This window comes from Oncorhynchus kisutch, linkage group LG14 (assembly GCF_002021735.2).
Source record: "Oncorhynchus kisutch isolate 150728-3 linkage group LG14, Okis_V2, whole genome shotgun sequence".
Taxonomy (NCBI): domain Eukaryota; kingdom Metazoa; phylum Chordata; class Actinopteri; order Salmoniformes; family Salmonidae; genus Oncorhynchus; species Oncorhynchus kisutch.
The window spans coordinates 24844057-24870215 of NC_034187.2; the positions used below are offsets into that span (position 1 = coordinate 24844057).

Genomic DNA, 26159 nt, shown 5'->3' on the forward strand with positions numbered 1-26159 from the left:
GCTATTCTTTGGCAAGCTTGAACAATTTCATTAAGAGATAACTGAGAAATGTACCGAAGGCACATAATAGAGTTCATGGGTACCTAATGGAAATTTGAATGAGTAATATTTTTGGTGGGTTATTTCCAGTCTCTATTTTCAAGTGTGTACAGGATTTGTCATTAATTGTACAACAATACTATAAGTATTGTGTGTATGGTCTTACTCTTGACTTATATTCAGGCTACTTAGTGTGTCCTCCTAATAAGACATGATAAAGAATATGAATTCATTGTGGGTATAGAGCTAAACCCAGTGGTCCTGCAACATAAACAGTAGAGGGGGCTGATAGATATGTGTTTCTCTACTTACATGTAAGAGAAGATGCCTTCTCAGGTGTCCTGTATCTGTATCTTGGACCACTCTCCACATACTTTGGACATCAATGTCTTGTAATTGTAAATACTGACAATTGATTCAAACCACATATCATGCCATGCTATTTTTGCAACAATCATCCATTAACTACAACCTTTATTCTGTAGTAACATAAGCAAGCATTGTTCGTAAGAAATAGTCAGGTATAAAACTGTGGACTGATCTTGAAAAGGAAAAACATACAAATATATGTTTAGACAAACTATGTTTTCTTATCAAAATCGTACCAAACTCAGGCGTAATTTGCATGGCACTCCGCCCCCCGCCTTTATGGTTGGCTCGTGGCGGTTCCTCAACTGGTTAAGCCAAGAGTTTGCAAATGGTTTGTTTAGCTGTCAATCAAATAGCCATACCCGGGCTTGGCTTCAACAGTGAAACCATGAGTGAAACCGACCGCTTGCCTTGCTGTCGAGTGATTCGACCGTGTTTCTGGTCTGGACCAGCAGTGCGCTGACTCGGCTGTCCTTAGTAGTACGCATCTTATGTTTCTGCTTCATTCGGAGAGATAGTAGGGGGATAGATCACGCTTTCTCATTGTGCATGCCAGGAGAAGAGGATACAATCACCGGTCAACGGCAGATTCTTAGAAATAAAGACATTTTCCTAATGGTATCATACACTAATCAAACGGAGACATGTGGAATTGTATGGGGATTTCGAAGTGTCTGTCAATAGTGTGTCTTCTGATGGTGTGGACTGAGGTAAGAACTTTTTTCTTTTTATATTGACAGATCAAACGAATTGATCCGCAGTTGCGCGAGTGTATCATGCACACAACGAGGTCTCATTCAGTTTGTGAATTAAATTTTTAGAATTCCATTCCTAATGAAATTACGTAGTTAAATCATGTGATCTTGGAATTCTACTTTGGAGCTTCCCTATGGATGAATTCGTTTTGCATTCTTCTTGGATCAAGGCAATCAGCGCAATGTATAGACAGTGTGTTATTACATGCCTGTGTTATAGGCTAATCTAGGTATCTATTTCCGTGGGTAAAAATCGGATGTTTAAAAAAACATACATTTGTTGTATAAAGCAGCATTAATCATATCAAATAATTATAAATGAAAAACAAACAATTGCCCAAAACCTCTGTCATTACTATAAATATAATGTGCAAGTAGGTCTAACACCACTAGCATCACTTAAAATGATGTGTAGAAAAGCATTCAGACTGAAACATCTAAACATTTTGAAAAAAATAAAAGTTCAGGTGTAGAACATGCATAACCTTCTGTAGCCTACTTAAAAATGGTACGGGCTTCGTGTATTTATTTTATATTCAAATGCTATTCGTAGGTGTCCCAGTCTTCGGGCTCTTTTGAGCTGCAGTTGATTGCTGTACAGAACGCTAACGGTCAGTTGTCGGACGGGGACTGCTGCGACGGAGAAAGGAACGCGCAGGATCTCCACTGTAGCAGGGATGAGTGTGATACGTACTTCAGAGTGTGTCTAAAGGAATACCAAACGGAGGTCACGACCTCAGGCTTGTGCATCTATGGAACTGGATCTACTAACGTTATCGGTGGGAATACTTTTCAATTTAAGAGCACCAAAAACAACCAAAACCGAATCAACGACGGTGGAAAGATTGTCATCCCATTCCAGTTCGCTTGGCCGGTAAGTTGACGACAAGTCATTATTACATCTGTTGATCCACTGCATATGTCCTGCTTTTATTCATTTACTTATTAATAGTCAAATATAGTGACTAGTCAAGTCCAAACCGGATGAGGTTGTGAGTGTGCCATCTTCATTGCCAGTAGCCACTTGGCAACTTTGGAGAACACCTCAGTTTATGAGACTTGTCTGTAAATAATAACGTATAAAACGTTTTCTCATGGCATACATGGTTTCTGGCTTAGTGCAGTCCACAAAAACTCATTTTTTGTGTGCCTATTTTACACAGCACAAATGTCAAGAACACATACACTTTTACTCGTATCTTTTCAAATTACATCTATTATATTTGCTTTTGCTTTGATTCCATAAATCACTGGCTACTGTGCCTTTCTCCTAAGGTCTGAAAATCGAAATTGCTGACAAAGTACAATTGTGCACATGGTGGTTGCAATCATTCATTTGTACATCATCATAGTAACATAGTACTAATCTGCAATTCCTATATTTGTCTGCTTCTGCCAAACAACGATAGGCCTACAGTCCAGCACATAGACATGGAAGCTCTCAAGTCATCAAGAGTGATATTGAACAAATACCTCTCCCCATGAACACCATCTCGCTGCACATTTTGGACCAGATATGTGAGGATTGTTGTCTGGTTGGTTGGCTGTGTGACCTATCCATTCATCAGTCCTTGTGGTCAGCTGTCAGGGGAGGGAAAGATGGAAGTAGTAACTGGGGCTCTGGGCAGATACGGTTACCACTAAGTTGTGTGTGACATAGGGAGTGGATATCGGTGTCACCACTATACTCAAACAAGTGAGATCCTAGAAGATCCCTATAGATCTGTGCTAGGGGATGCCTTTACCTCTGGCCTCTCAGGTTCACTGAGTCGGGTCAGTATTATCCTCAATGTAGACAGGACAAAAGAGAGGATTGTAGTGCCGAGATAACCCTTTCAAGTTTTCCATTGTTGTGATGGGCCAGTCAAGGGCATATTAGTGGATGTGCTTTTCAATGTCCAGACATTGATCTCGAAATTGTTTTTAAAAGTCCAGAAGATGGTAAATAATGTTTTCTCCCATTAATAACTGTAACTGTTGGTTTATTGTAGCGGCATGTCTAGTGTTGTGTACTTTTAGTGTTGGGCCTGAAACCATCAGGGTGTGCTAAGCTGGCCAGCAACCTCACACTCCTAACACTACATGACAGCTGCAGTTTAAATTTGATTTGAGGCTTGCTGTCAGTTGCTAGGAGACCCCTAATAGTCTTAGTATACCCCCTCTTTCCACATGTATTTTTACATGAAAAAGAAAAGCTACCCAGTTTGCTTTCAAAGCAAATTACAGACCTCTGTAGTAAACAACATATACAGCATACTGGTATATTGTTGACTGATAACCCTAATAGAGTTCATATTATCAAGGCATGCCTTGTAGCCTATGACAGTATGGTCAGAATTTCTGGGCCACTAGCTCCTGACAGGAATTAAACTCGATCATTTCCTCATGGTTAACCTCTCACCCTGTGTGTGTTTTTAGTGAAATCTTTCTCATGAAATGGAGGGGGGAGGGATGCCGGTAAAGAGAGAAAGGCTGCCTCTTCTCTTTCCTCTGTGAGAATTCAGTCACGACTCATGAGGGAGAGATATTTTTAGGATCCGGCTCAGTCACTTAAGACTGTGTTTGACTCCACAAGAAAAACATCAATTTAATTTGCTCCCCGCTCCTCCTTATTCTCTTATTTGTAGTATATTTAGAGGCAGTCTGTCCTTCCATCCCCCCATGGGAGTAAATCATAGGAATGAGGGGCAGTTACTCTCCATTTTTGTGGTTGTTTCCGTGCCCCTCTAACCCTGGCCATATTTTTCCACAACCGTCGGTTAAACGGTTATATGATACCAGCCCTGTCAACAAAGTCACTTCTTGTGATAGGGTTTAGTTTGAATGACCATGGTGGCTGAAACGAATCTCGTCAGAGGTCTGATGTCAGTCAGAGGCCATACAGTATTGGGGTGTTGTTGTTGGGTTGACGTGCTTCACAGCATCTAATCCTCTGTCCCTGCCTCCTACCCCTCCTCTCTGTCTCTAGGTCACTTTAATAAGCCTAAAAGCATTGGTAGCGCTTCTCTAGTTGGGAGAGGCAGGGCTACATTACGTGAGTGTGTGTGAGGTAAGGAAAGGTGAGGGATAGTGTTGTTTAAAGCCCTGTGCTCCTTTAATTGTGGTCAGGAAAGGTCTGCTCATCTTTCTGCTACCGCCATGACCCGACTCGAGTGACTTCCTCTGGTTCCACTTTAGATGACCTGATTTTGCCTGTAGCCCAGCCGTGTAAAATGTCTGATTACTGGCTGCATGTTTAATGTTTTGGAGACACTGTTATGAGGTTGGGATAAGGGATAGCACATTGATACATTTCTTATTTGTTTGTGTGTTTTATTCTGTGGATAGGTGTGCATGCGTGCCTGTTTTCGTGTGTGTGTGCGTGTGCTTGTATGTATGCTTGGGTGTGTGTGCTTGCTTCCCCTTCCGCGTGTTTGTGTGTATGCACTTTTGCACCCATTTGCGTGTGCATGTGTGTGATAAATGCTAATGGAATGCATGTATTGCAGCCAGGTGCTGCTGAGCTCAGTGCAGCTGTGATTAAAGCATGTTATTTCACAGCCAGTAAGTTTCATTTCCACTTGCCCTCAGTACCTGTTCACATGGCTGTTGGAGCTCTGCTGGAGCCAGCCAGCCCACCAGGCCAGGAGGACTACAGCAAAGCCTCCCTCCCTCCCTCTGCTGCTTTGTGTTCAGGGCTAATTAAATCCTAGACTTTATGTATATCATTAGCTGAGACCTCCCTTTACACACCACATCTCTCTATCCCAATACCTCAGCAGATGCCCACTGTAACAGCATTGTATTGGCATTTTGTATGCATGTCTGTCTAATACTGTGGTGGTGAAATATTCTGATAATTTGTCATCAGGTTGTATTTTTGATCGTGAAATGGTAAGGTCATAATTGACTATAGTGGGGTCTTTCCAAGAAATGAGTACCTTTTGCATCCCTTTGATATTTTAAGTACAAATTGTGCACCAATATTGCATTTTAAAAGCCTGTCATATTAAATGAAGTGCCCTTTAATTTAGACCATATGGAGAATTCAATAAATCAGATTTTTCATGGGATTAAAGACTTACTAAAGTGCTGAAATTCAGCATGTTGACTTATCCCTCCATCAACCCTGGGTCACCTCTAGGAAGATTTTAACCCCCTTAACCCCAACATTTCTCCAAGTTTCACCATCATTGTAAAGCCCTGGTTATTTTGTTGCTTTGATAAAGTTATTTCTGAAGATTATTATTTATTTAATTTGATAAGTTATCAATTTATATCTGTCCCTCATTTTAAGGTCAACCCTGTTACCTGAACTGAATTCTCATTTTAATATGGTGAAACTATTCCTTTTTAAGTATTTTTTTTTTTTACAAAAGAAACATTGAACATCTAATAGTCAAATCATAGTGTTAAAGCAAGTGAGCTGCTTCTACTCTTTTTGGCCATTTTCTGGTGTTTTGTGGTGTAAAACTGAGTGGGTCTGGCATAACACGTCAACACTCTTACCCATAGACAGACAGGATAGAAATGTTTGAACAATGTCACTCCCTGTTGCACACAAGCTTCCATTCCTCCTGTCAAAAGGGGATTTATGGCTGATTTAAGATTAAATTGTCAACCATGTTACTTGATTTGGCACTTGATAGGCACTTACTACTTTGTATGTAAAAACATTTATGAAATGGGAAAACATGTTTTTTTTAATGAAGTTGAACATGTGCTCTTTATGACAGAATGTAAAAACTTTACCAAGTTCCACTTCTCAAAAGGCATCGAATTGGTGGAATGACCCAGTTGAGTGGTTCAGTGAGCTTGTCTGTGTGTCACAGGAACTCAGGAATGCTGTTGTAACTCTGCTCTCTCCTCTGGGGTGAAGGGGGTGAGGGTTCATCCACATTAGGGTTTCTCAATTGTTGGTAGCCTAGTTACTCAATCCTTGTTGTTGCAGGGAACCTCTGTAAAGTCAGGATCTAACTCCAATTTATCATCCAGCAGTTATCAGGCTGTTTGTGTGTGTGTGTGTGTGCTTATTTTCTACAGATTTTATATTGTGTTATTGACTGTACGTTTGCTTATTATGTGTAACTCTGTGTTGTTGTTTTTGTCACACTGCTTTGCCTTATCTTGGCCAGGTCGCAGTTGTAAATGAGAACTTGTTCTCAACTGACCTACCTGGTTTAAATTGCTTGAGAGCCTCACAGTTTGCCAGTCCAGTGGGTGCACATTAATACATGTGTAAGAATACATGGTTTGATAGTGATTCCAATGTGATTGGGGTCTTAAACCCAGCTGAGTTTGCTCTGCTGTGCTGAGTGATTGGGGTTTTCCCAACCTCGGTTATCAGTTTTCCAAGCCCTTGGAGAACAGGAGGCTTCCCTTTTGTCACTGATCCTTTCAGGCCAAACAATGAGTTTATACCTATGTTTTTATCTGCATTTATGGTGTTATAAAAACAACTGGAGGGATGGAGAAAGAAGATGGTGTTGTGTTTCCTGTCTGAAGTGATGGGCTGTTGGCAAAGGAGGCTGATTTATGGCTGCATTGATGTCCTGGGAAAACTAAAGACAATGCTGCTCTATAGAGAGGGATGGCAGAGGGTGTGTCAGGCTGTCTTTATCAGGATATCATCAAGGGCACTCACTACTTGGTGCATATATGTAGAATTTCAGCATGCTGCCATTCTCCAAAAGTTGTCATTGCTTGTAATCTTGGTGTCAGAATAATCTGAGATGTTAATCATGAAAAGTGTTAACCACTGAGGATAAAAAAACGTTTTGTTTTTCTTGTTACTAAATTGGAAAAGATGATGCAAGACCTACTGTACCATGTGGAAAGCTCAATTATGTGACTGAAGGAAACCCTGAGAAATAGAGTTTCAACAGCTTGGCTAATAAAAATATACTGGGTCATTTAGCATATTTTTATTTGATTTGTTTTGATGTAATTTGTAGAATGAGGATCCTGTGTAGGAGATGCCTTATTTAGAGTGGGGCTTTTTTGTTAATAACGTGCTAAATTAGCCAGCCTCACTGTACCCTACTGGGACCCACATGTTTTATTCATTTCAATATCCTAACAGGTGTGAGATGACAGGTGTTGCTGTTTTTCCCCCTCTCATCTCAATATTTTACAAAAGTTGTTAATTGGGTGTTAGAATGATGTCAGGCATACTTTCTGTGAGACCCTATTGCTATTAGTGTTAAAGGTCCAATGCAGCGTTTTTTAAAATCTCAATATCAATTCATTTATGAGAAACAATTAATAGCCTTACTGTGATTGTTTTCAATTAAAAGTGTCAAAAATAAACAAAGGGCAGTTTCTCAAGCAATACTTTTGCTAGGACTATTTGGAAGTGGTCTGAGTGTGGAGGGGAAAGCTGAACGTTTCCTGTTGTTTTCAAAAAGGGTTGGAACCCTTTCTTATTGGTCTATTAACTAATTTATGCCAAAGCTCCATCCCACCTTAACAGGCAAAAATTTCAGGCTGTCTTTTAAAAAAGGTCTTAAACTAAAATGTCATTATCATAATTTTCCCATCTTCACAGTTTTATTCCAACCTCATAGTGTGAAAATATACACTGAGTTTACAAACCATTAGGAACAACGGCTCTTTCCTGTATCAGGCTGTATCACAACTGGCCGTGATTGGGAGTCCCATAGGTCGGACCTCATTTGGCCCAGCGTCGTCCGTGTTTGGCCGGTGTAGGCCATCATTGTAAATAAGAATTTGTTCTTAACTGACTTGCCTAGTTAAATAAAAAATAAAAAAATTCCATGACAGACTGACCAGGTGAATCCAGTTGAAAGCTATGATCCCTTATTGATGTCATCTGTTAAACCGACTTCAATCAGTGTAGATGAATTGGAGGAGACAGGTTAAAGAATCATGTTTAAGCCTTGAGACAATTGAAACATGGATTATGTACATTCAGAAGGTGGATGGGCAAGACAAAATATTTAAGTGCCTTTGAACGGGGTATGGTAGTAGGTGCCAGGTGCACTGGTTTGAGTGTGTCAAGAACTATAACACTGCCTGGTTTTTCACGCTCAACATTTTCCTGTGTGTATCAAGAATGGTCCATCAACCAAAGGACATCAAACCAACTTCACACAATTGTGGGAAGCATTGGAGTCAACATAGGCCAGCATCCATGTGGAACGCTTTCGACACCATGCCCCAATGAATTGAAGCTGTTCTGAGGGCAAAAGGGGGTGCAATTGAATATTAGGAAGGTGTTCCTAATATTTTGTACACTCAGTGTATATTAAACACAGGTAAATCACATTTTTGACTGCACTGGACCTTTAAAAGATAATGCTGAGTTGAGTCATCTTCTTGATTTTAATGTAGAAAACCCCTAGTTAAAGCAGTACTACTGTATCTGTAGTGGGTTGAGACACAGGCGATGGAAGGGGTACAGTAATTTATTCATTGAACAGGTGAAGACAGTGAGGAGTGGGCTCAAATCCCTCTGACTCATGTAAAATGGTCTGGAAGGTGTCAAGTGACAACTACTGTGACTGCTGCCCTGGCCTGGTCCATCAGGTTGCACTACAGTCAGACATGCACCCCACAGCCGCACACTTTGCACCAGCCTCTCCCAGCCTCCAGTCTCTCCTCAATGACACATACACACAGGAAGCCCTCAAATACTTTGACCAGGGCGTGACAGCCCACCAGTGAGTCAGAGCCCAGAGAGACTACTGGCTGATTGGAAGTCAGTCTTTGAGACATTTATGATTTAAGGAAGATTGAATAAGATATCACAATGTTATTATCACTCCATATCATAGATGATACCTTGGGCTCCCCAGCCTCATAAATCATAGCCAGTCATATTTGACTGACAGGGCAGGAAGGAGAATGGGAGGCAGTAGTCTGATCACTCAAAGGCCAGTAGTAGTGGGGAGACACGAGAGGACAGCAGAGGGGCAGGGAGGCAGCCTCTCACTGTGCTATGCCCTCCACTGAGCTTTTCATGAAGAATGCTCATTGTGTGATGTAAAAAGATGTATTGTAGATGTAATACTCCATCTACTTTTATCACATCACACACTGAGGTGATGAACTAGTTTATGTGACTCAGGTCTGGACCTTTGGGTTATTTGTGGCTGTGTAAAAGAGATGTCTGTGTCCAGATTGTCTCCTCCTCCTATCTGTCTCCTGGGGGACTGACTGAGGGCCCATTACTGGGACAGCTGATGATGCAATGGAATGTTTACTTTTGGGGGAAGGTGAAGATAAAGCCAACTGTATGTCCTTGGACCTTTAAAGAGTTAATTATTTGCATTCGGAAAGGGCCAGAGTTAGTGGCATGTGTTTTCGGATCAATCTGGAGAGAGGCCATACTAGCTAGATTAATGCACACTTCAGTTACATACAGGGTTTGTTTAAATAGAAGTGATAAAGGGGGACTGTGGTATAAGTCACTACTGGGGGACGGGAGATCAAAGAACGAGACTTCTCTGCCTTCCATATACTCAGCAGTTTAGCATTATTAGAAGTCATATTTGTGAAATATACAGTTTCCTCCAACAGCTTTGAGCATCCAAGAATCCAAATTACAGAAATGTTTAGCTCCTTTTTCACCCCTTCTCTCTAATCTGACCAGTACTGTGTAATCTACCTCGCCGACCTTCTTTTGGTGGAATGGGCTGTACTGGCCACAATCACCTGACAGAAAGCCAGCTCCTTTCTGGCTTTGGTGTACTGGTACCCAAATAACTCCCCAGGAATTTCAGTTTAAGAAACCTGCTGCTGTTAGATTTGGAATTGTTTCAGTATGTGTGTGCCACTTCAGGGGAATGATATCACTGTACAGTAAGTACAGCAGCGAGACTTGAGCTAACAGCTTAATCACCTGTTTTGTATTAGAATGTGTTCAGTGCCGGTGGTTCAATTTCAATTTGTTATCCCTACAGTAGTAGTTGCACTTGTTAACTTCCCACGGGCTTATATCCAGCTAATCAGTGACAGCAGTGTGGGAACCAAGAGCTATTTTCTCACCAGCAGCATCCACATTCACTCACAAACGGTGTATCTGTGTATCTGTGTATCTGTGTGTGTGTGTGTGTCAGAGGAGGCTGGTGGGAAGAGCTATAGGAGGACAGGCTCATTGTAATGGCTGGAATGGAATAAATGGAATGGAGTCAAACACGTTGTTTCCATGGGTTTGATAGTTTTGGTACTATTCCTCCTATAGCTCCTCCCACCAGACTTTCCTGGTGTGTGTGTGTTATCATCATGTGTTCCTTGTGTAATGCATTCCACATTCTGTGTGTGTGTGTTTTGTTTGTCAGTGTGTGTGTGTTTGTCAGTGTGTGTGTGTCAGTGTGTGTGTCTGTCAGTGTGTGTGTGTGTGTGTCTGTCAGTGTGTGGGACTGGGGAGTAAGAATTCTTACAACCCCCTAATGATCCCGTCTGTGTCTCTCTTCCAGCGGGCGTACACTCTGATTGTGGAAGCGTGGGACTGGGACAATGGTACACACAGCAACAGTGGTATGTACAGTATACTTCACCTTTCCAGGTATTTACTACCACATGAAAGGAGAGCCAGCCAGGCCTCAGTGTCTCCCATCAAATAAGTCATTAGGTGAGGGGTGAAGGATGTGTATAGTGTTTATTTAGAAGTGACAGGGGTATTTACTTTGACATAAAAAGATGGGGAGGTCCATGGCAGCATCTCAGAACCAAGGTTACAGGTGATGTCAAAAAGGAGATTTGTGTGATTTATGTGATTTATCTACTCTAATTTAGACTAAGGACATTTCCTCTCTCATTAGTAGCTGTAGTGATTGAGGAAAAAATCTATACAGTTACATATCGCAAAATAATTTTGGACAATATTATATCGATACTTTATCCGCAAGTATCGGTTTGAACATTTAAAAAAATATATATTTCAAAAAATTTGCGAGGTAGCGTCAGCAAGTTGGCTGTACCTGCGCCAAAACTCTGGGATTTTTTTTTCATCCTATAGCTTGGCCTCAATCTTCTTTTTAAATAGCGAACCAAAATGTTTTCAACACTTTTATTTCCATGACTGATTAAAACAAATTTTCTCATGCTCTTTCTAGTGTCTCTTTAGCAGACATACCATATCGTGAGCATGTTTGGAACATCAAAATGCAATAAAATCGCAGTATTGAATAGCAATACAAAAATAATTGTGAGAATTGTGAGAATCTCAATACATATCGTATCAGCACCTATCGTGATAATATCGTGAGGTTCCCGGCAATTCTCAGCCCTAGTCACTGCAGGGATGGGGCTTGTGAAGATGTGTGTCTCTGTGAGAAGAGCTTCATTAAAGGTGACTAATTGTCTCAAGGGGGAACAGGGAGCTCCTTCCGCGTCAGGCCCAGTTTGGACGCGGGGTGCCTAGTCACTGCTATTTGGAACACAGCTGTATCCTGTTTTTACTTGCTTCTCTCATTTCAGTCCTGTTTGGCTTTGTTTTGGAAGCTCTGCTCAGAGGAAGAAAGGTTAATTGTGGAATGTGGAATGTAATCTATGTCACTCAAGTCAAGTGTGTTAGATTTAGGGCAACATTGAACCTCAGGCGAGATCAATGGCTGACCTAACCTGACAAGGTTGTTGTGTTTTTCTCTCCGGTGAACAGGCGATACACACCAATCCAAGCTTCTATAACAAGCTGTCCTGTTTTCACTGCTGCATAACTCTTAGAGAGTCAGCTCTATATATTCCCAGGAACAACGCAGCTTCACACAAAGCAGCTTCTTAGCAGCACAAGAGGAAGAAAAGTCCCCAAATACAAAGCCCAGACTCCAGATGATTGAAATGGACTGTCAAGTTGAGCTGCCATATACCAACCACAGCAAACAGATCCATACAACAACTACAGTGGCAAGAAAAAGTATGTGAACTCTTTGGAATTTCCTGGATTTCTGCATAAATTGGTCATAACATTTCCCAAGTCCCAACAATAGACTTGCTTAAACTAATAACACACAACAATTAGACGTTTTCATGTCTTTATTGAACACACTGTGTAAATATTCACAGTGCAGGGTGGATAAAGTATGTGAACCCTTGGATTTATAACTGGTGGACCCTCCTTTGGCAGCAATAACCTCAACCAAACGTTTTCTGTAGTTGTGGATCAGAGCTGCACAACAGTCAGGAGGAATTTTAGACAATTCCTCTTTACAAAACTGTTTCAGTTCAGCAATATTCTTGGGATGTCTGGTGTGAACCTCTCTCAAGGTCATGCCACAGCTTCTCAAATCGGGTTTAGGTCAGGACTCTGACTGGGCCACTCAAGAAGGCGTATTTTCTTCTGTTGAAGTCATTCTTTTGTTGATTTACTTCTGTTTCCGGTCGTTGTCCTGTTGCATCACCCAATTTCTGTTGAGCTTCAATTGGCGGACAGAGAGCCTTACATTCTCCTGCAAAATATCTTGATAAACTTGGAAATTCATTTTTCCGTCGATGATAGCAAGCTGTCCAGACCCTGAGGCAGCAAAGCAGCCCCAAACCATGATGCTTCCTCCACCATACTTTACAGCTGGGATGATGTTTTGATGTTGGTGTGCTGTGCCTTGTTTTCTCCACACATAGTGTTGTGTGTTCCTTCCAAACAACTCAACTGTAGTTTCATTTGTCCACAGAATATTTTGCCAGTAGCGCTGTGGAACATCCAGGTGCTCTTTTGCGAACTTCAGATGTGCAGAAATGTTTTTTTTAGACAGCAGTGGCTTCTTCCGTGCTGTCCTCCCATCCAATAAACCATTCTTGTTTATTGTTTTACATATCGTAGACTCGTCAACAGAGATGTTAGCATGTTCCAGAGATTTCTGTAAGTCTTTAGCTGACACTCAAAGATTCTTCTTAACCTCATTGAGGATTCTGCGCTGTGCTCTTGCAGTCATCTTTTGCAGGACGACCACTCCTAGGGAGAGTAGCAACAATGCTGAACTTTCTCCATTTATAGACATTTGGTCTTACCGTGGACTGATGTACATCAAGGATTTTAGAGATACTTTTGTAACCCATTCCAGCTTTATGCAAGTCAACAATTCTTCTGAGATATCTTTTGTTTGAGGCATGGTTCACATCAGGCAATGCTTCTTGTGAATAGAAAACTAAAAAATGTTGTGAGTTTTTTTATAGGGCAGGGCAGCTCTAACCAACATCTCAAATCTCATCTCATTGATTGGACACCAGGTTAGGTAACTCCAGACTCCAATTAGCTTTTGGAGAAGTCATTAGCCTAGGGGTTCCCATACTTTTTCCAGCCTACACTGTGAATGTTTAAATTATGTATTCAATATAGACAAGAAAAATACAATAATGTGTGTGTTATTAATTGAAACACACTGTATTTGTCTATTGTTGGGACTTAGATGGATATCAGATCAAATTTGATTACCAATTTATGCAGATATCCAGGTAATTCCAAAGGGTTCACATACTTTTTTTTGCCACCGTATAGCTCACCTCTCTGTCTCAGTGTTTGACCCCATCTCAGGTCAGTATGTCAGCTGTAACCCCTCCACTTTTAACTGTGCTAACTTTTAGTGGTGGTAAGTGATAGTAAAAAAAACTCTGTCCCTCTTAAAGTCACAAGGATGTATAACACATGTTTAACCTGTTGATCTACACAGTCATTCTCTGAGATGCTGTACCATTCCTATGCACCAAGCTGCCTGGCCGTTCATATTGCCAGTGTGATGGTTAGCATGGCGAGGTTAGTTCCCGCCTGGCTGGCCTGAGGGACTGACTCACTGGGAGACTGTTTGTGCTCCATGTCCATGTCTCTATATAAAGCCTGTGAGCACATCACCTAGTTAAGCCATTCATTATGGACCACAGCCCTTTTTCTTTCCACTGATGTCTTTCTGCTAATTACTGTCCCAGCAGTTGCTGTGCTACTGCATGTCACTTCAATATCCCAGCCTGGACACTCTGACTGGACAGCCTGAACTGCTGCTTCAGCCTGGTCTCATAGACTAGATGTAACATAGTGCATGTAAATCAGGGACACTCAAATTGTATGATATGTCACTTTTGCTATGGTTACATAAGACAAAGTTACTTAAGGCAAAAAACTAAAGTAGGGTGGTTGGTCGGGATGGATGGGTAGACGTATAACGTGACCGAAGGTTGCGTGTTCGAATCTCCTCACGGACAACTTTAGCATTTAAGCTAATAAGCAACTTTGCAACTACTTACTACTTTTTAGCTCCTTTGCAACTACTTAGCATGTTAGCAAGCCCTTCTCCTAAGCGTAAAGTTAACAATTTTGTCTAACTCCTAACCTTAACCCTAACTCCTAGCCTGGCTAACGTTTGTGTTAGCTACCTGGCTAAAGTTAGCCACACCAAATTGGAATTCGTAACATATCATACGTTTTGCAAATTCGTAACATATTGTAAGAATTGCAATTTGTAACAAATCCTACCCACTGCTATTCGTAACATATCGTATGAAATGAATGATGGACATCCACAAATGAATACATTCCATATGAAATGTAGCATATCATACTAATTGGAGTGTACTGGATTTACCTTTGCTATGTTACGTCTACCCATGAGTCCAGGTTGGCTCCTCATACAGTATAGCCTTGACACAATGACAGGCAGCCTATTACAGGGCGGCTCTGGACTGCTGCTGAGTAAGCTTGGACTGTTGCTAATGTAGCCCGCACAATTGCTGTGAGCTGAGTGAGCACTGTATTGGTTTGGAACAACAATTAATATGTAGACCTGAGCAATGGGTTGGATGGCAGTGGAATATGGCAGTGGGTTGGACTGTGCAGTGGGTTGGACTGGGCAGTGGGTTAGATATGGCAGTGGGTTGGATAGGGCATGGAGTTAGATAGGGCAGGGGGGCAGTTGGTTGAATAGGGAAGTGGGGGCATGGGGTTGGATAGGGCAGGGGGGGGTTGGATAGTGCAGGGGGACATGGGGTTGGATAGGGCAGGGGGAATGGGGTTGGTTAGGGCAGTGGGGGCAGGGGGGCATGGGGTTGTATAGGGCAGGAGGGCGTGCAGTTAGATAGGGCAAGGGGGGCAGTAGGTTGAATAGGGCAGTGGGGGCAGGGAGTTAGATAGGGCAGGGGGCAAGGAGTTAGATAGGGCAGTAGAATGAATAGGGTAGTGGGAACGGGGGGCTGGATAGGGCTCAGAAAAATAGTCTCTGGTAGTGCTGTTTATCCTCCAGGATGCCCCAGCGACTGGTTCTGTGTTTAAACTCTAAACAGACAGGCTGCACCATTGTTTCTCTCTTAAGTGGTAGCATTGTTATTAGTGTTAGTGTTTCTTAACACACAGTTTAACATTATAATCAGAGAACAATAGAGGGGATGGAGAAATCAAATTAATATGAAGGGATTAGAGGAAATTGTGAGATCACTGAGCTGCTATCAGGAGGAGTATTGTGGAGTATTTTTTAAATCAGTCAATGAGCGATCTAATATTACTTGACTACTAATGTTGTGTCCATATCCAAGTTTAGCATGCTGAAAACAGCCTGACAACAGACATGGGCTTAACAATGCCACTAGTCACGCGCAACTAAATGATGTGGCTGTTTGAAAGCACAGAAAATGATGTCGCTCTTGACTTAGTCAACTGCTCGGTGTTGAAGCCTCCTCATTGTTTGTGTAAGCCCGTGTCGTAGTCACCACACACACACCCCTCCGCCTGCTCTCCCTAGTAACAGCGGCCTCTCTCTGAGTGTCTCCTTCAGCACTGAGAGAGACAATGATTGGTTTGTATTTTTATATCTAATTGTTGGAAATGAGCAGAGTGAGTGCTTGAGTTTAAATTAACTCGCAGTTAAATTGAGAAAATCAGGACAGCAAGTAAAAACATTTTCTGTGTTTTTTAACTCCTTTATAATGGGTAACAGTTGGAAGTAAACTGGACTGTACAGTAAATAGGATAGACATTTTAAGAAATAATAAAATAGTAACACCTGGACAACTGAAGGTAGGTTATACAGAATCCTTCTCATGAAAAGGCCTAGATTTCCTCCTGGCTACCTGTCCAATAACAGGCCACCATCCAACTAGGGGAGAAGGCCTGTTGTTTGGCCCCTCCTCAGTGCTCAGTCCTGGGCTGTGTATGTGGCTGCAGCAGCCAAGCCAGTTGGGTCATGGTGTTTCTGTTCCTTGAGAAAAAGCCAAAGGCCCTTTCCTATGTCGCCCTTCCTCGTCTGTTCCCGTCTCTTATTATTTCCGCCCTGGCTCCGGAGGAGAGGGGAGAGAGGGAGGGAGTGCCACAAAAAGCATTTCACAAAGCAGGAAAACTGAAAAAGGATTTGGTTATCAAACTCCTGCAGCCCTGGCCCTACACCCTGTATTTGTGTTTGGTTTATTGTCCTTATTTTTTCTTTCATGCTCTTGGAAACAGAGTGGTGTTTGACTTTGGGTTGCCCTCTCTGATCTCCAGCAGCAGATAAACACCAGTGTTCTCTCAGATGACTTTCTCCTGCTTCTCGACACTACTAGAACTTGTACTGAGGCATACTGGTTCTAACGTTGAATAAGTGGCTAGTTAGCCTGAACTACCTCTTTGACTGTTTAGTTGTATGCATGTCAAGTGTCCATTATATAATGGTGAAGAAATGTCTTGGTTTTTGTTTGTTGATGCAGGTGAGGATCTGTTAATTGAGCGGAGTGTCCGTAAAGGAATGATCAACCCTGGCGATGACAGGCAGACTATCCAGCACAACGGTCCTACAGCCAACTTTGAGTATAACATCCGTGTGCGCTGTGACGAGAACTACTATGGCAACAAGTGCAACAAGCAGTGCCGGCCACGCAATGATGACTATGGCCACTACGTGTGTGACCAGTTTGGGAACAGAGGCTGTTTGGAGGGCTGGATGGGGCCTTACTGTACAGCTGGTGAGTAGGGGAGCAGGCTGACACAATCCATGTACAAGACACTTCAGAGTCAAAATACACACATTGAAACTAATGTTTAGATATCGCTCTGATGATACTAGAAATTAATGGGTGAATCCTTTTGTCTTTGTTTCACAGCTATCTGCAAGCAGGGCTGTAACCTGCTGCAAGGATTCTGCAATGCCCCAGGAGAATGCATGTGAGTCTGGGTTAACTTTCTTCTTTATACCATTGTGTCTATGTTAATAGGATACTGAAATATTACTCCCTTTTCAATTGAAAAATGGGCAGTAGCTCTTTTTGTGTTCAATGAGGATGATAATGATGACACGGGGGGTTGATCGCATACCAGAGCTCGACCCCCCCCCCCCCCCCCCCCACCACCAGTCGGATTCAGGAGCCATTGTTCTTTTTCCTGTCCCAGACCTGGCCTGTAGCTGTAGCCTGTTTTTCACACAGCGTTTCCTCCCCTCCTCCAGCGGTGTGTCAGGGCCCCTCTGCCCATTTCTACTCTGCAGCCCCATTCGCCTCTTCCTATCCTGGGCCTGTTTTGGCTGTCATACCCCTCATGGGAGTATGGACTCCATCCAGCAGCCTTAGTCACGTACATGTTATTCTGCACGGCTGAACCAACCAAGTATTCCATGTCAAATCCTCTTGCAAGACCACCTTCTTGTGCAACTCTCTGAGGTGCATTCTGTAACACACCTATGGATCTGTTCAATAGGGATAGCCGTGAGTGAGACGGGATAGATTTAGTTCTCATCTCATAAAATAATGAATTTTCATGGCTGGAAGACAAGAAAAGACTGGAATGTGCCTCGACATGTGATTTGAAGCTCAGGAGGAGGCTGTGTGTATCCCGACCGTGAACAAACAACACGCCTTCTCCTGGAGTAACATTCCATGCCTGGTGCCTGCGAAGGAAAACAAAAAATGTGTTGGTGGTACAGTATCTGGTTTCCTTACACACAGAGCATTCACAACCTACCCCCTTACAAAAAATGTTTTAACTAAAAATGGATTTCGGACACATGTAACATTTCACATTTTAATGTCAACTAGGGCTGTCAAACAATTCAAAATGTAATTGAGTGTAGGATTTGCTGTGATTAATCACTATTTAATTTATCCATGTCAAAATCCTCCAAATCCACAATTGCTCAAATTGACCTGTAATTTTTGATTTTTTTTATACAATTACAAGAATATTGCCGTTTTGATATTGTGACCTCTAAATATTCACACTCTAAATAATATGGTTTCACAGCTCAACATGTGAAAACAGCTATTTCACATGTGAAAATGTGATTTCATGTGTTAAAATGCGATTTTCACATAGTTTTTAAAGTTTTTTTAAGGGACCTCAATCTGCATGCAACAGACTGTTAATTTCCCAGAGTTTTTCTGTAAATAATTCTTAGAGGCAGAGAGCGCGAAAGAGACCGAGATAGAAAGCTACTGCGGCTGCAGGTGATGTGCAGGCAGGTCGAGCCCCTGAGCCTGACCATGATAGGGATCTGGAGCACAGGTTGGTGGCAACTTAATTGGGGAGGACGGTCTCGTGGTAATGGCTGCAGCGTTCCATTAGTTCCGACCCGGCCATTATTACGAGCCGTCCTCCCCTCATCAGCCTCCTGTGATCTGGATGGTGTGGCTTCAAAGGGCTATTTCCACAGTGTGGGTCTGACAGAGTTGGGCCTGTCTGTGCTGGGCTGGGCCGGGGATATTTACAGTGTCGCTGGCTGGCCTGAAAGAGTCCTCCATTGTGGGGCTGTGGTGAGGTGTTTGTTTGGTGATGGTAATGCCACCTTGGCCTTGTGGCCACCTTGGTCTCTCCCTGTTTCTACTGTGGACAGGGCCTCTCAATGCTGCTAATGCTGCTAATTAACCTTTACACTTAACCTCAGCATGTTAACATACAGTTTGGTATACAGTAGCACACCACTGTACACTTCAGTACTTTTATACCTGTACATTAGTAGACTACAATACAAAGTTGTACTGCACTGTGTGTTGTGTTTGACTGCAGTGCCGCTTACTAGCGAAAATGTTAGCACACAGCAGTACACTCACTCACTCCAGTACAGTATATCAACTAGTAGTGTAGGGTTTGGTTGGCATCTATTTACAGGAGAGTGGTCTTTAAATAACCCAGGGTGAGAAGTGACAGCACAGGTGGGGCAAGGTTACCGCTGGCCTTGGAATAACAGAGTGCAGCTATAAACCAACAGATTAGCTAACCTATCGCCGGCTGCCTCCGCTCGCAAAGCTGCTTGCCTAGGGGCTTCAGGAGGCCCCCACTCCTAGACTTCCTCTATCCCCGTCCCTGTCCCACACGCCATGGGAACAGGCTTGACCCCATCACTGCCCTGGAATGTCCCTGGTGCTCTGTCTAAAGATTAGGAGCCCCAGAAGGGAAGGGGTGTCACTGGTCACCTTGATGAAGACGTTGTGTCTGTCTGGCTCCTGATCGAGATCACCTTGACTTTTACATGGACACATAGGTCTGTCATGTGGTTGACGTATTGTAGAAGGCCTTGTCCTATTACATGAGTCCTGGCTTATTTATGAACCATCTCTTCATGGGACTGATGTTTTTAAAGTATTTCACATACAGTATGACCACACAATGGGTCCATTCCCTATGTGTCTCTAATGGATGTCTCTGATATGTCTTGCAGGTGTAAATACGGTTGGCAGGGTCCGTTCTGTGACGACTGCTTGCCCTACCCAGGCTGTGTCCATGGGACCTGCGTCAAGCCCTGGCTGTGCAGCTGTGAGAAGAACTGGGGAGGCCTGCTGTGTGACAAAGGTGAGACAATAGAGCAAACCAGACCACACCTGGCCCACTGTACTATTAACACATCCTCTACAGCGACCTTTGACCTCCCTGTAGTGTCACACAACACAAGGTCACCTCTGAGTTCCCCTCAGCATCAGGTGGTCAACAGAGGTCACTGAATAGTGACTGCTAGAAACAGGAGATCACTTCAGAGTAACAAGATGGAGAGGTGGATGGAGAGGCTACATTTAGCAATATGTAACAGTGTGCTTTCATGTCTGATCCTATGAAGTCATGTGATGACAATTGATTTAATCTGTAACATATAATTGACCATCCTAATCCTTTAGATGTGTTCATATGAGACCATTAAAGTGTGTAAATGTAATCCTTCCTGTATGATTCTCTCCAGATCTGAACTACTGTGGGACGAACAAGCCGTGTAAGAACGGAGGAACGTGTATGAACTCAGAGCCAGATGAATACAACTGTGCCTGTTCTGACAGCTACTCGGGCAAGAACTGTGAGATAGGTGAGTCAGTCAAGAAATTCCATTCTGTTTGTGCCAATGAGCACGGTTACATGCACACAATAATACGATTATTGTGGATAATCAGATTAATATAATAGTTCATTTAAAATGTTCACATGCTTTGCAAGTAGAACAATTTCCCTAATAATTATGTTTTTATGGACACATCTGAAATCAGGCTACTGATGGGACTTTAGATAAATTGCAGAAAATCGCCAATAAAAATAAATATTCTACCACAGTGACCATGTTATTTTTGCGAAACCTTTTTGATTCTGAGTTCGGACCAATAAAGTTTGTATGTGAATACTTTTTCTAAGATGCATACTTTCAGTTTTTCCGAACTCACTTCACTTGTAATAAGAGGGAGGCTCGCTCGGATGGTGCTAGCACATGCACAGATCAAACACACAGCTGGAACGCTGATTAAGGTTTTCTAATCATTTGAAACATTGCTCTGAAAACCAGGTGTTTTAATCGGCGTATGCTTACTTCGATTTTGACCTTACGCCAATCAAAATAAGCAGAGTGAGGTGTTTACATTACTATTTCCATACTCGGCCTACTGCCACAAGTGTTAGTGTGCATGTAAACGTACCCAATGTTTAATAGTTGATCATTTGCTTGTGTATTTTGTTGTGCTATTTATGTAATCCGTCACTCTGACTCGTGGCACATTTGTCTCCCCATGTCATCCTGTTATCTTCAGTGGAACACTCATGTGTGTCCAACCCCTGTGCCAACGGGGGCACCTGCCATGAGATCCCGTCTGGGTTTGAGTGCCACTGTCCTGCAGGCTGGTCAGGGCCCACCTGCGCTAAAGGTGAGTGAGTCACGATCTTGCCCCTCCCAAGGTGTGTGTGTGCCCCCATGTTTTTACAAAGCTGAACCCTTACATCGTGTGTGTGTTCCAGACATGGACGAGTGTGCGTCTAACCCCTGTGCTCAGGGTGGGACCTGCATCGACATGGAGAACGGATTTGAGTGCCTCTGCCCCCCACAGTGGGTTGGGAAGACCTGCCAGATAGGTAAGCCTGGGAAGGAGAGGTGGCGGGGGGGGTGTAGTTTATCATTCACACTAGAGAATTCTGAGGGCACAGTCTCTGCCTGGGAAACTGGAGCAAAGCATGTCCAAATGGCTAAAGATGAATATTATGTCCTGGGGAGCATAACTTGAGACTATTTGCATGCTAAATTAAATTGTGTTTGATTTGAATTGAATGTGATGTGATGTGACTTGAAGTGTTATTGAATCTCGCCTTGTTCGATCTTATGCCAGGAATCTCCGTGCTCGTCCAGTATCTGTTTTTTTGTGTCTCACCCTGTTGAGACAGTCCTATTACTATGGTGTGGATACTAATTTAAAATGAATGCATGCATGTCCATGGAGAAAGCTGGATATTATGTGCAACCTGAGCCAGGTTTCTTGAGTAAAACTATAAATAACACCTAGCCTGGCAACTGCTAACCTTGGGGCCTGATGTAGCCTGACAGTGGGTTATCTTTGGCTATAGACTGGGATAAAAGGGGTATGTATACTAGTCTCCACCAAGAGTAGGGCCTCACCCCAAAACCACTATTTAGCTCCCTGGAGTAGCAAAGGAAAGGAAACACTTTATAACCTGTAAACATGCTCAGGGAGGAACCCAAGCTCCGGGTCTTGTGTTACGTGGTCCGCTATTCTCAGTGCGCAGGTGGTTCCCCTTTCAGTGAGCGGGCGGTACCTGAGAGAGGGGTGTCGGATGTCCGCAGCCCAACAGGTGCTCCTCACCTCTGGGGAAAAGCGGTTGTGTTCTGGTCTGTCCAGGGAGAGGGTGTTAGTGACCATTGCCTTGTGAACTGACCTCTGGGAAGCTCTGGATGTCAGAGAATAGATCAGTTCAGAAATAGGGTAGGCAACTGAAATAAATGTTTAGGGTAGGAGGCAGAGCCAGCTAAATAGAAATAGCAAAGAAATTACATTTCATTTAATAGAGTTTAGAATGTTTTCTAAAGACAGGTTTAAGGTTAGAATTCTTATCAGGGGCTTTAGTTTCTGTGTAGCCTTGCACTGTAGAGATCTGCTTGGTGGTGGGGCTTGGAGGCTGGTTCTTAGATCTCTCTCATCTCTCTGTTTTCACTCCGCAGACGCTAATGAGTGTATGGGGAACCCATGCCTCAATGCTTACTCTTGCAAAAACTTGATTGGTGGATATCACTGTGCCTGCTTTCGAGGATGGGCCGGCCAGAACTGTGACATCAGTCAGTATCTGTTAATCATTTGCCTCTGTCCCCTTTGCCTGCAGCTAGCTCTGACACTTACCTGGGCCACTGGCCTACTGTTCTGTTCCTATCTCAGGCTTTCTGCTTTAATATGGCCCAAATACTTATCGAGATCCATGGATAGTGTTTTTACATTACTATGAGAAGCACATCCTGTAGATATCGTTGACGGTTGTGTAGTTGACCTCACTGGCTTTCACGGCATGCACTAACCAACAGCATCATGTCTTCCTGCACCTTGAGAAAAATCTTATTTTGGGTTTCTTTGAAGCATTAAGCATTAACCAAGTTGCACATTCTATGTTTTGTTTGTATATCACATGCATGCAATACCTGCATGTTCCCCTGTCCTATCTGTAGACCTGCATTAGTAAGTTCTCTCTTTTACACTCTGCAGATGTCAACAGCTGCCATGGACTGTGTCAGAATGGAGCGACTTGCAAGGTAGGAAATTGTATTCAATAAGGCAATCTAGCCACCAAGTTTGATGCCCTCCTTTCATATTACATCTATGGTTAGCATTATTCTGGGTACAGGAGCCTCTGAATGACAACTTGTTCCCTTACGCTTTGTACAGGAGGGGCGAAGAGGCTACGTGTGTGCCTGCTCACCGGGGTTTGTGGGCCGGCACTGTGAGGTCCAGAGGAACAGCTGTGTCAGCGGCCCGTGTAGAAACGGGGGCAGGTGCCACACCCTGCTGGACGGCTTCATGTGTGAGTGCCCACATGGATACACTGGCACTACCTGTGAGGTGAGCTATGGTCCAGTCCAGACCTTTGACAAATCTGATCTTGTCTTTTATACATAACAATGATCTATTTATCCATCCATTCATCCACTCATCTTTCCATCTGTGCATTCGTAGGTGCAGAGTAACCCGTGCAGCCCTAACCCTTGCCAGAACAAGGCCCAGTGCCACCCTAACCCTTGCCAGAACAAGGCCCAGTGCCACAGTCTGATGGAAGACTTCTACTGTGCCTGTCCTGATGACTATGAGGGCAAGACCTGCTCTGAGCTCAAGGACCACTGCAAGACCAATCCCTGTGAAGGTACAAACCAATCTATAAACCTATTGATGTCATCTCAACTAAAATAATTCAAACCCCTGTAAAAGTACTAACCAGGCAGTAATCTTTCTAGCCTAATCTGAAACCTGATCTTAAGCTGCTTATTCCTCAGGTCAACCTCAAGACCAACCCTCATTTCAACCCAATCCTCTCAGGTGTATCTCACTAACAGTCTCTTGTTGTTCCTTCTGTTTTGATCCCAGTGATTGACAGCTGTACTGTCGCTGTGGCCACCAACGACACACAGGAAGGGGTGTGGTACATCTCGTCCAATGTGTGCGGCCCCCACGGACGCTGCATCAGTCAACCTGCTGGGAACTTCACCTGTTCCTGTGAACCGGGCTTCACTGGAACATACTGTCACGAGAGTGAGTAGACACACACACCATCATCATCACACATCATTGACTTTATCATCATAATCATCACCAACATCATACCATGAGACTAAACATCCCATTCCTTACTGTAACACACCACTGATTTCATCAGTCTCATTATTGTCTTCCTCATCATTCCCATCCTCATTCATAGTCTCTCCCCTCTCCCTCCCAGATGTAAACGACTGTGTGTCGTCTCCCTGTAAGAACGGAGGAACTTGCATCGACGGGATCAGCTCTTTCCAGTGCTTTTGCCCTGACGGCTGGGAGGGCATGCTGTGTGTCATGGGTATGTGTGTGTGTGTCAATGGGGGGTTTTACTCTATCTCTCCATGGTGTGTGTGTTTCTCTAACTGATCCGTGGTGGTGGTGTTCCAGATGTGAATGAGTGCAGTAGGAACCCCTGTAAGAACGGAGGTCGCTGTGTGGACCTGGTCAATGACTTCTACTGTCAATGCCAGGACAACTGGAAGGGCAAGACCTGCCACTCACGTGAGAGCCAGTGTGACTCCAGTACCTGTAGTAATGGGGGGACGTGCTTTGACCACGGGGACACCTTTCGCTGTACCTGTTTGTCAGGGTGGGGCGGCAGCACCTGCAACACAGGTAAGAATCTATTATTGCTTGGTTTTAGCTATGTCATTCAGGGGAAAGTCCAATAGATCTCTGGTCCATATACGCTCCATAGGAGTCATTTTGTTGTAGTTGCTGAAACATGAATATAGGTTCTAAACTCATCCTATTTGATTTCTCTTGTCAGGCAAGAACAGCACGTGTGACTCTAACCCATGTGAGAACAGAGGGACCTGTGTCGGAGGGGGTGATGCCTACACCTGCATCTGCAAGGATGGCTGGGAGGGGCCCACATGTGCTCAGAGTAAAGCACAATTTACTGAATTATTTTCAGGTTATAATCATAAACTAAAACATAGGTCTGATTTTTATTCTGTGTCATCCCCTCTCTTCACAGATACTAATGACTGCAACCCTACCCCCTGGTAAGTTGAACATATTGAATAAACCAAAATACTTTTAATATCTTATAAGGCTATCCCATCTCTTCACAAACCCACACGCACTGATATCAAAGCATAATCTCTCAGTGTTCTGGTTTCAAAACAGGAACAAATTACTCCCACACACCGCTCATCTCGCAAATTTAATTTAACGCTTAGAGATTTCCTGTTAAAGTGTGTTCCGTGGAGGTGTATGTGTGAAAGGGGAAGTGTGTGTATCCCTGACACCTCTACAGAACAGTGCAGGGCCTGACAGCTGGGTATTCCAGGATCCGTTAGATCAGAGGGACTGAGTGGACAAAGGCTCCCGCCACCACAATGAATGACAGGAGGATGAGCACAGTGGGTGGGGGGGACGCCCCTCACCCCTCACCCAATTCTTCACTACTTACCCCTGAGCATGGGGTGGTGTAGGCAATGGGGGGGGGGGGGGGGGCACAGTATGGGGTCATTTTGGGATTTGCATCTGAAGATGGACATTGATAAGGGATCAGCTTTAGTGACCACAGTCTCTTTCTCTAGTCTCCTACCTTGGGATTCTGCTGCTGGGATCGAGACCTGAGATTGTGAAGGCTTTCTCCTCTTTGTAGTCTGAGTCTTCAGCCTTTTGTATGCTGCTGCACGTGTGCCAATGGTATGGGCTGATGTATTGATGTGTGGTTCTGTTTCCTTCCTCCAGCTATAACAGTGGTGTCTGTGTGGATGGTGTGAACTGGTTCCGCTGTGAGTGTGCCCCAGGATTCGCCGGACCAGACTGCCGGATCAGTGAGTCCCTGGGAACCAGAGGGGTGCGGTGGGGTCAGATTGGAGGGTTCAGGGGTGAAAGGTGACGGTGGAATTTTGAGCTGATTGTTTGTGAGGGACAGATTAGGAAGCCTATCTTAACCTCCAACCTCTCTTGTGAGGACAGGTCAGCTGTATTCTGCAAACAGGTCAGTTCAGTCTGACATTCTCAGACACAATCCTCTTTCCTTTTCCCCTTTTCAGAGAGGGTCTAATTTTCACGTGGGGATGCCAGATATGAGAACCAACCAGCCCCTACCCTGTTGTGATGATATTATAGCTAGGTGCCTTGCAGTAGACTAGAGATATGTGT

The 26159-nt window shown here is 43.5% G+C and overlaps 1 protein-coding gene across 2 annotated transcripts in view; it reads left to right on the forward strand.

The window, feature by feature from the left end:
- Positions 1-762: 762 nt before the first annotated feature.
- The window catches only part of LOC109904119 (protein jagged-2-like), a 35455-nt gene continuing 10058 nt past the window's right edge, over positions 763-26159 (forward strand). Inside the window, exons 1-19 of one of the 2 annotated variants that reach the window (XM_020501264.2) lie at positions 813-1118; positions 1717-2037; positions 10583-10643; positions 16767-17021; positions 17160-17220; positions 19706-19836; positions 20219-20338; positions 21048-21161; positions 21253-21366; positions 22466-22579; positions 22998-23044; positions 23178-23351; positions 23466-23649; positions 23871-24035; positions 24223-24336; positions 24426-24653; positions 24808-24924; positions 25018-25045; positions 25743-25828. In XM_020501264.2, coding sequence (XP_020356853.1) covers positions 1053-1118; positions 1717-2037; positions 10583-10643; positions 16767-17021; positions 17160-17220; positions 19706-19836; positions 20219-20338; positions 21048-21161; positions 21253-21366; positions 22466-22579; positions 22998-23044; positions 23178-23351; positions 23466-23649; positions 23871-24035; positions 24223-24336; positions 24426-24653; positions 24808-24924; positions 25018-25045; positions 25743-25828 — 2500 coding nt within the window. In that variant the 5' untranslated portion in view covers positions 813-1052. Of the gene's footprint in view, positions 1119-1716; positions 2038-10582; positions 10644-16766; positions 17022-17159; positions 17221-19705; positions 19837-20218; positions 20339-21047; positions 21162-21252; positions 21367-22465; positions 22580-22997; positions 23045-23177; positions 23352-23465; positions 23650-23870; positions 24036-24222; positions 24337-24425; positions 24654-24807; positions 24925-25017; positions 25046-25742; positions 25829-26159 lie in introns of both variants that reach the window. The other variant, XM_031788101.1, reaches the window with a different exon arrangement.